At 37.8% G+C, this 10970-nt stretch overlaps 1 protein-coding gene across 2 annotated transcripts in view; it reads left to right on the forward strand.

The window, feature by feature from the left end:
• Positions 1 to 4073, forward strand: part of LOC127617534 (slit homolog 1 protein-like) — a 117662-nt gene extending 113589 nt beyond the window's left edge. For both annotated transcript variants that reach the window (XM_052089493.1, XM_052089495.1), the window contains exons 35-37: positions 338 to 623; positions 738 to 949; positions 1610 to 4073. In XM_052089493.1, coding sequence (XP_051945453.1) covers positions 338 to 623; positions 738 to 949; positions 1610 to 1848 — 737 coding nt within the window. In that variant the 3' untranslated portion in view covers positions 1849 to 4073. The remainder of the gene's footprint in view (positions 1 to 337; positions 624 to 737; positions 950 to 1609) is intronic.
• The last annotated feature ends 6897 nt before the right edge of the window (positions 4074 to 10970 follow it).

Below are 10970 nucleotides of genomic sequence, written 5' to 3' on the forward strand. Positions count from 1 at the left end.
AATACATTTATCACATGGATATATATATAGAATATATAGGATTAAAAGGGTTCATTTCTCCTTCTCAGTAAGAATTAAGTGAGAGTCAGCACTCTCTGAACATTCCTTTGGAGGTCGTAAAAGTCTGCTTATCAGCCCTGTAACCTGAGACTTGGTTCTGCCACGGTGTTCGTTTCATTTGGGATGTTAGTTTCGGAGGAGTTTCATAGACCTTTGTATATAATGAATAATTAGTGTGTGTCTGGTTGGTCCAGACCCTACACTATAGTCATCCTGTAGTCCTCTTTTGCCACTGGCCTCTTCCCAACCCTGCTCTGATGTTTTCTGTCTGAACCAGGTATGCCGGTCGATGTCCACCCCACTGCCCCCCGTGTCTGGCAGGTCCAAAACGGCTCCAGCTTCCATGGCTGCATTCAGAACCTTTACATCAATAATGAGCTACAAGACTTTACCAAAACCCAGATGAATCCTGGTGTGGTGCCCGGGTGTGAACCCTGCCGAAAGCTATATTGCCTTCATGGCATTTGCCAACCAAATGGTCCTATGGGCCCTGTTTGTCACTGTCAGACTGGGTGGAGTGGGCAACACTGCGACCAGCCAACAAACCCCTGTGTGGGCAACAAGTGAGTAGCTGATCAGACTGATTGATTTATTCTACACGCGACATGTAATGATATGTATCTCCCCTATTTCTTTGATTAATAATGTGTCAGAGAGTAACTGTCATTTTTGCACAGGTGTGTCCACGGGAAGTGTATTCCAGTGGACATGCAGTCGTACCACTGCGAATGTCAGGAGGGTTTTCATGGTTCCCTGTGCAACCAACAGGAAGAACTCTTTAACCCATGCAGAAAGCTACAATGCAAACATGGTCACTGTCAGATATCCGATTCAGGAGATGCCTACTGTCATTGTGAGGTCGGCTACAGTGGAGAGTTATGTGACAAGGGTAAGACCATTGAAAAACCCTTTGCAATTGTCAAAGAGGAGCTTTGTTAGACCTCCACAATTAGACCTCCACCAAACCAGTACTGACCAGCATAAACCAGCCTGAACCAACATAGAAATCATGTTCCTGAAGCTCAAGTGGTAGAGCATGGGGCTAGTAAAAGGCATTGTGATGAAGTTTACTGTACAGCTTGAATGTACTTTGTCACTTTGAATAACAGCCTCTATTTTGATATATTTCTGTACTGTAAATGCTCTATTCACGTAAAAAAACTGTTTCTATATTTCTCAAATTTCCTGTATCAAAACGCTAATGCAAGCCAGTCAAAGGAAATCTAAAATAATTCTAGAAAACCACTCTTCTTACATTTACATATGTGTTGTGCCCTTTTTCCTACTGTCTACTTTGATTTTGTGTGTTTCGCTCTTGAGAAATATTACACTCTTGAGCTTCAATGATAATTAAATTGCTTAGGAGCTTCTAAACTGACCCGCATGCGTATAACATTCGCATAATGGGAAACATTTCAAATGTAACTTATTGTTTTTTTTTATTTTCTAAGAAATAAATATTTTTATTGACTGACAGCACTACTACTAATTGATTTAAGAGGAATGCGATGAAGGTGCCTTTAGATTTGATTCTGTTATTCTATTTTAGGGTCTAAGTGCAATGGGGAGCCAGTCCGGGACTTCTACCAGGTGCAGCGTGGCTATGCCATCTGCCAGACCACACGCATGGTGTCATGGGTGGAGTGCAGTGGTGCCTGTGACACAGGCTCATGCTGTGCTAGCCAAAGGATGAAACACAGGAAATACACTTTTGAGTGTAGCGATGGCACTTCCTTCAGTGAGGAGGTTGAAAAGACCATCAAGTGTGGCTGTGTGGAGTGCATGTAGAACCCAAACACTACCCCACCACAGTCTGATAGAGCTGCAGAAAGAGCCGTCACAAATAAGAGAGTCAACAGAATTTTATTTCATAAATATCTTTCATTGGGTATACAGACACCCCAACACCCATACTTCTAATTTAGCCTGAAATGTCAAAGTTTTTCAATCAAATAAAATAAACTCTGCAGACAGGAAGGTGAGGAAGATGGCCTCTGGCTTGTTTGCAAAAAGCAGGACAGTAATGAACTGTTAGAGGAGATTGATGGTCTTTTTGCCCTCTCTGCATTGCAGGACGTCTATTTGTGCAGATGAGGTTCATGGTGATGAAAGAAACATCAAAATTTCCACCATGCCAGAAAAATGTGATATACTGTATATGTAGGAGAATTCCTCAACTACATTCAAAAACATGCTGGTTAACCAGTATAGAAAGAGTCATGGAATCACATGATGTCCTACCAGATATGTATTACAAATCGAATGAATTTAGACTGAAAGCAGAGTGTAATGGGTGTTACAAGTTACCTCTGCATGTGTCCCTGCCTCAGTTCCACTACAATTATGGAATCATTTATGAACTACTTTGGGGTCAGAAATACCCAGCAGCCTTTCGTTGAAGGTCCAAAGAGCTTCTGATGCTCCTGGAAGGAAGGTTCTTTACAATATTTAGAATTTGAGTAGATATAGTTAATAAAAAAATGAGGTCAAACAAAGGATTCTTTTATTTGATTGTCACTTATCTGTTCCATGGTGTTGATCATTCCATTACTTCAAATCAAGAACTATAGAATGTAAGGGAGATCTGAAATCCAAGCGGTAGACAGATCTCCTCAAACAATAATTTGCTAAGATGCATGCTCATTGTCATGTCTGGATTGTGGTTTATATTAGTACTGCTGAGCAGAAAATGGAAAGGTCCTAATGAAAACACTGCTGTAAATGTAATGCCACTGCTATTTTCAGAGTTGTGTCGGTGTTGAAACTGGATGAGGGGTCAAATATATCACTGTATACACACTGTATAAATATATCACTGTATACACCTCTTAGAAGTGATCATTCTCCCGTCCATTGTAACGAGATCCCCTTTTCACGCCATAAGAATGCAGAATATGAAGTTCTCTTGTCAATACCTACAGTATTACCTCTGCAAATTGCTGCATTCACAAAAGGTTTGCAAATTTACATGGTAATCTCCAAGAATCGTCAAATAAGTTAGACACAAAGAATTGCTGTTTGGATTTCATCTAATTTTGGTGGTTGTTTGTTTTTGCTTTGATTTCATTTTCCTAACTCCCTAGACCTTCACTTTATATGGAAATGCTTAACAGATTCTAATATATATTTGTATTTCATTTTGGTATAGTATTTTTATATGTTAAAGAATACATTTGTGTTTTCAGGATTTGAATGTCAAACAGCAGTGGGGCGTTTACTTTTTATTCTGTCATTTAATTAACTTGCTTATGGTAACTGGCCAAAAAGCATAGATAATTATTAGCATTATTTTAATAGGAGCCAGTGTCGATTGTTTTGGAAGGGTTTTTTATACTGTAAATGTTGTCTTCCGTGTGAATACTACATTTCATTCATTTGAAATATCTGTGTTTATGTCATTTATTTATTTGAAGACCTTTCCAGATATAAAGCTGAATTTTCATTTATGAATAATGATTTTGAGTTATGAATAAAATGATAAGAAAAAAATTATTGTGATGGGACATTTGAGAAGGCAGTTTAAGGAGGTGATTTGTGACAACGTACAGTCTGAGATTTCAAGCATTTAAGCTTAAGGTGCTGGGAAAGAAAGTTCAAATAATCACTAAAGATGTGATCGTTGCAGTGCTGATACATCATTGGAAAGGGTTTGTGGGCTTCTCCAGAAGATTTTTATGGTCTGAGCGAACCAGAGTCACACCTTCGTCAAACATTTATCATGAAAGATGCTGTCTCTGTTCCACACGGAACATTCAAGAGCTTTAACAGTTTATCTTCAAATGTTGCATTTTTAAGACTTCAGGATTTATAGTTGACTTACTGCAGTTGATCAGAATGTAAGTAGCACCTCCAAAATGTTAACCGAACCTGCTTTTCATTCATTAAAATTTGTGATTGTATGTGTGTTACTGTCTATGCCTGGTTTATCAAAACCACAAAAAAAATTGTCATGTATTTTATCGAGTTCCTGTCAAACATAAAAAAATTATAATTCTTGTCCTCCCTTTGTCCTCTACTTTTGAATAATTACTGTATAACATTTTCTGGATAATTTAAGCAAGTCCTCTAGCTTCTCTAAAAACAATACTGAGTATCACAAGACTCACTAAAAGCTGCTCTGTGCTGTGTTTCCCAAAAGCATTGTAAGCCTAAACAGATTATAGACATTATTGTGTACAAATCTTGGAATAAGTGTCTGCTTCCCAAAAACTGAAGTGTGTTATTTGTCAGGTAACTTTTCAGCAATTGACAAAAAGACAGCAACCATTAAGTAGAATGTGATCCGCATCATGGCACGTTCATGTTGTGCATGTTTGTTTTCTTTCTTTTTTTTTAAACACAGAAAATAAATAAATGTTTAAAACCTCACGCACGGAAAATGCTCTTCAGCATCTTAATCGGGAAATGCTCAAAACTCAATAAAGCTAAACACAGAAGACACTTTCAAATCTTTCAAACAATACAAATCCCCTCCACTCAACAACGTTTGGAAAAACGAAAACTTTGTTGTTGTTGCCATCCTGTCCCTGTCCTACAGGTGTAATATTCAGATGTACCGATCTCGTGCAGGTGTTGTTACACATGGTCTGCAACTACGAGGATGATCAGCTGTCCTTCCTGTCTCCCTGTAGCACGTCTCACAGTACGGACATTGCAATTTATTGCCCTGGCCACATCTGCAGTCCTCAAGCCTCCATGCAGCATGCCTAAGGCAGGTTCACACAGATGAGCAGAGACTCAGGAGCATCTTTCTTTTGGTGTATTTTAGAGTTAGTAGGAAGTTCTCTTTAGTGTTCTAAGTTTTTATAACTGTGAACTTAATTGCCTACCGTCTGTAAGCTGTTAGTGTCTTAACAACCGTTTCACAGGTGTGTGTTCATGAATTGTTTATGGTTCATTGAACAAGCATGGAAAACATTGTTTAAACCCTTTACAATAAAGATGTGTAAAGTTATATGGATTTTTTAAAAAATCATCTTTAAAATAGTGTCCTGAAAAAAGGACGTTTCTTTTTTTGCTGAGTTTATATGCTCTTGGCAAGGCAAGGCAAGTTTATTTATATAGCACATTTCATACACAATGGTAATTCAAAGTGCTTTACATAGAAGAGATTAAAATAAGAATAAAAAAAAATAAGAATAATTGAAACAGTTTAGAATATAAAATAAAATAAAATACAGTACAAACAGTTGGACACACAGTGGCACAGTGCTCATTCAGTAAATGCACAGCTAAACAGATGTGTTTTGAGTCTGGATTTGAATGTGACTACTGTAGGAGCACATCTGATCTCTTCTGGAAGCTGGTTCCAGCTGCGGCTGGCATAATAGCTAAAAGCAGACTCTCCTTGCTTAGAATAAACCCTTGGTATTTCTAGCTGATGTGATCCTAATGATCTGAGTGATCTGTTGGGTTTATATTCAGTGAGCATATCTGCAATATATTGAGGTCCTAGCCCATTGAGTGATTTCTATACCAGTAATAATACTTTAAAATCAATCCTAAATGTAACTGGGAGCCAGTGTAAAGACCTGAGGACTGGTGTGATATGTTCATATTTTCTGGTTCTGCTCAGAATCCTGGCAGCAGCATTCTGTATGAGCTCCAACTGTCTTATGGTCTTTTTGGGAAGGCCAGTGAGGAGTCTATTACAATAATCCACCCTGCTGGTGATGAAAGCATGCACAAGTTTCTCTAGGTCTTGACTGGAAACAAAGCATCTAATTCTTGCAATATTTTTCAGATGATAGTATGCTGATTTAGTTATTGCTTTGACATGACTACTGAAACTGAGGTCTGACTCTAGAGACACACCAAGATTCCTGACTTGAGTTTTAGTTGTTTGAGCCCTAGCGTCAAGGTATGCATTCACCTTGAGAACGTCATCCTTGTTTCCAAACACAATGACTTCAGTTTTGTCTTTGTTTAACTGAAGAAAATTTTGGCACATCCAACTGTTTAATTCATCAATGCATTGGCACAGGGAGTCAATGGGGCTGTAATCGTCAGGTGATAGGGCTAAGTAGATCTGTGTGTCGTCTGCATAGCTGTGGTAAGCAATTTGGTTCTTTCTCATTATTTGGCTCATTGGGAGCATATACAGGTTTAACAGGAGTGGCGCAAGAACTGAGCCTTGAGGGACTCCGCATGTCATGGATGTCCACTCAGACTTATGGTCTCCTATACTCACATAATAACCTCTCCCTTCTAAGTATGACCTGAACCATTTTAGGACCATCCCAGAAAGCCCCACCAAGTTTTCCAGCCTGTCAAGAAGTATGTTGTGATCAACAGTGTCAAATGCAGCACTGAGGTCGAGTAGTACCAGTACTGATAATTTGCCTGTATCAGTATTTAAGCGAATATCGTTTATTATCTTTATGAGCGCGGTCTCTTTGCTGTGATGAGATCGGAAACCAGATTGAAAATTGTCAAAATATCCATTTGAGTTCAAGAATTTGTTCAGCTGATTGAAGACAACTTTTTCAATGATCTTGCCTATGAAAGGAAGATTTGAGATCGGTCTATAGTTGCTTAATATGGTCTTATCCAGATTGCTCTTTTTCAAGAGGGGCTTGACAACTGCAGTTTTCATTGAGTTTGGAAAACTCCCAGAGAGAAGTGAGGAGTTTATCACTTCTAGGAGATCTGCTTCTAAACAGTTGAACACACTTTTGAAAAAAGATGTGGGAAGTGCATCAAGAGCGTAGGTTGATGTTTTAAGGTGCTGTACGGTTTCTTCCAAAATTTTGCCATCAATTTCTTTGAAATCAGACATAGTAACTACTTTCTCAGGTTGTGGTTTGATTTGTCTGACCCCAGCACAACTCAAGGATGTGCTGATCACCTTTCTGATATTATTGATTTTTTCAGAGAAGAAAGAAGCAAACTCACTACACTTGCTGTCTGAGAGCATTTCACTGGGAATCTGGCTTGGGGGGTTTGTCAGTCTCTCTACAGTCGCAAAAAGAGTGCGTGTGTTGTTTAAGTTGCTGTTTATAATATTCGAGAAGAAAGTCTGTCTAGCTTTGCCTAGTTCCATATTAAAAGCATGGATGCTGTCTTTGTAGATGTTATAATGGACTACAAGTTTTGTCTTCCGCCACATGCGCTCTGCTATTCTGCATTGTCTTTTCATATTTTGCACTGCTTAGTTCTAACCGGCCCTAATATGAATTTATATTTTAATAAACCAAACTTACTTCTGTACATTACTGAATGTACATCATAGACTGGATGTACATTACCAAAGCAGACAAACTGGTTAATCCAAACATCTGCTCGCTGCCTTGAGATGTCACACAGGTCACATAAACTACAACACATAGAGACTGTGTCTGTTCCCCAAACTACCAACACAAAACCCTCACTAAATAATTTAGAATTTTTTATTGATTAAGGTCAAACTTAAATGAAACAAACAAATTAAAGATAAACATCATATAAAGATAGGGCTACTAAACATTAATCTCTTTCTCCAAAGCACTAATTTTAAATGAAATTATTACAGATCATAGTTTGCATGCGCTCTGTTTGACTGAAACCTGGCTTAAACCAGCTTAATATATTAGTTTAAATGAATCTACTCCCCCAGGTTATTGTTATAAACATGAGCCTCATCTGAAGGGTCGAGGAGATGTTGCTACAATTTACAGAGAAGTGTTTAGTGTTACTCAGAGACCAGGATATAAATTTAAGTCTTTTGAACTAATTATGATGTCAGATATAAATTAAAATACTTTGTCGTCTTCTACCCTTGTTAAATTATATAGATCACCCGAACCATATTCTGATTTCCTTGGTGAATTAGCAAATTTTTGATCAGATCTTGTAGTTACTCTAGACAGTATAATTGTTGAATAATTGTTGGTGACTTCAACATTCACATAGATAACGAAAATGACACATTGGGATTAGCATTTATCGATATTTTCAACTCTCTTGGAGTCAGACAAAATGTAACAGGACAAACTTATCGCCATAATCATAGATTTAATTCTGTCATATGGAGTTGATGTTGATAATATAGAAATTCTGCAGCAGGACGATGACATCTCAGATCATTACCTCATCTCTTATATGCTGCGATCAGCTAATGTTACTCAATCTATACCACGCTATCGTTCAGGTAGAACTTTTCTTTTGACCACTAAAGATAGCTTCACTAATAATCTTCCAGATCTATCTCATACACTCAGTAAACCCCAAAGCCTAGAAGAACTTACAAATACAGTCATCTCTAGCACTCTTGATAGTGTCGCCCCCCTTCTATTAAAGACAATTAAAGAAAAAAGCCTTGCACCACTGTTCACACTCATGCTCTCAAGACAGCAGCTTGGAAAATGGAGCGCAAGTGGAAGAATACAAAATTAGAAGTATTTTGCGGTGCATGGAAGGATAGTGTCTGTAGCTACAGACAGGCACTAAAAGCTCCCAGGTCAGCATATTTTAGTAAACTCATAGAAAATAACCACAACAATCCTAGGTGTTTATTCAGTTCTGTGGCTAAATTGCTTAGGACTAAAGCCTCAACAGAACCAGACATTACATCGCAGCACAAGAGTAATGAATTTCTTTACAGATAAAATGGATATAATCAGAAATAAAATTGGAATTATGCAATCATCTGTCACAGCACCTCAGAAAACAGTGTCTCGTAATTTTCATCATGTGCAACTTCAATCTTTTGCTAGCATAGGTCATGAAGAGCTAACAAAACTTATCGAAACCTCAAAAGCCACAACATGTTTGTTAGATCCAATACCAACTAAGCTCTTAAAAGAGGTATTTCCTCTAATTTCAGAACCTCTTCTTAATATTATTTACTCCTCACTATCCTTAGGACATGTCCCAAGAAACTTTAAAATGGCAGTTATCAAACCACTTATTAAGAAGCCACAACTTGATCCTGGAGAACTGGCTAATTATAGACCGATTAAATATGTTCCCAAATATGTTCATTTCTACAGAGAAATAGAATATATGAACAATTTCAGTCAGGATTTAGGCCTCATCACAGTACAGAGATTGCACTTATCAGAGTTACAAATTACTTGCTCTTATCATCTGATTGCGGCTGCATTTCACTTCTAGTTCTTTTAGATCTTAGTGCTGCATTTGACACGATAGATCACAACATTCTCTTGAGTAGGCTAGAGAATTATGTTGGCATTTGTGGAGTTGCATTAGCATGGTTTAGGTCCTATTTAGCAGACCGCTACCACTTTGTCTATGTAAATGAGGAATTGTCAAACCAAACAAAAGTAAAGTATGGAGTGCCACAGGGATCAGTTTTAGGCCTCAGGGCCTGTGCTTTTCTCCTTGTATATGCTTCCCCTGGGAGATATTATCAGGAATCGTGGAATAAGTTTCCACTGTTATGCCGGATATACACAACTTTATATTTCTTCAAAACCTGATGAGATATATCACAATACTCCAAATTAGCAGAGTGTATCAATGAAATAAAAGAATGGATGACCAGAAATTTCCTTCTACTCAATTCTGACAAAGTACTAATAGGTATTAATTATTGGAGCAAAATTCCAATGTTTGTAGAACAGTGTTCTTCCACCTAAGACATATAGCTAAATTATGACACATGCTCTGTTGCTAATGCCGAAAAACTCATTAATGTTTTCATGACCTCAAGACTAGATTATTGTAATGCACTACTGGGAGGATGTCCAACAAGATCAATAAATCAAATTAAATTGGTTAAAAATTCAGCTGCCAGAGTGCTAACAAGAACCAAGAAATATGATCATATTAGCCCCATTTCATCATCGTTACATTGGCTACCTGTTAAATTTCGTATTCATTTTAAAATTCAGTTAACTACATACAAAGCTTTAAATGGTCTATCTCCACAGTACTTAAGTGACCTTCTACCACGCTATATTCCATCACGTTCATTACAACTGCAAAATTCTGGCCTGTCAATAGTTTCTAGAATATCAAAATCCAAAAAAGGGAGTTAGAACCTTTTCATATTTGGCTCCTAAACTATGGAATAGTCTCCCTAACACTGTTCGAGATGCAGACACACTCCCTCAATTTAAGTCTAGACTAAAGACTCATCTATAAGGAGTGGTGGTGGCGCAGTGGTCTAAAGCACATAACTGTTAATCAGAAGGTCGCTGGTTTGATCCCAACAGCCACCACCATTGTGTCCTTGAGCAAGGCACTTAACTCCTGGTTGCTCTGGGGGGATTGTCCCTGTAATAAGTGCTCTGTAAGTTGCTTTGGATAAAAGTGTCTGCCAAAATGCATAAATGTAAATCTATTCAGCCAGGCATACACCAAATTTATCCTTCAACTCACAATTGGGCTGTTTTAGTTGGGTCTGCTGGACCTAGAAACATTTATCATGATCTATAACTCTGCAATAAATTGAATGGCATCTATGCTAATATTATTTTATTTGTTTCCTTGTCTCAACCTTGGGACTCCTATCCTGAGGTCACCAGAACCGGCTTGATCAAGCTCTATTCCTGCTTCATGTTGGACTCCACTGCAACTCCAACCATAAGACCTGAGGTACATATGCCATTGCCTGTACCTTGGACTTAGTATAGACATCACCAAAATTACTGGCCAGGTTGAACTGCGTTTCACATCCCTGATCTCTGCCTGCATCACCTTTGTCTATTGATGGACTACAATTTTGAAATAGAATACATCGACAATAAATTAATTGCCAACAAAACCCTTCATCAACCAATTAACAAAAACAATTGCATCTATGTGAACTTCTGCAGTTAATCCATTATGGACTTCAAAAGACATTAGTCATTAATCATACAGTTCAAACAAAATCGATGTTTAAACACTGACCCTTAACACTTACTTAGTTTAATAATTTTAAACCATGACTTTAACTATACATAAGTAATATTTACATTATATTC

The sequence above is a fragment of the Xyrauchen texanus genome, chromosome 24, assembly GCF_025860055.1.
Source record: "Xyrauchen texanus isolate HMW12.3.18 chromosome 24, RBS_HiC_50CHRs, whole genome shotgun sequence".
Lineage (NCBI taxonomy): Eukaryota > Metazoa > Chordata > Actinopteri > Cypriniformes > Catostomidae > Xyrauchen > Xyrauchen texanus.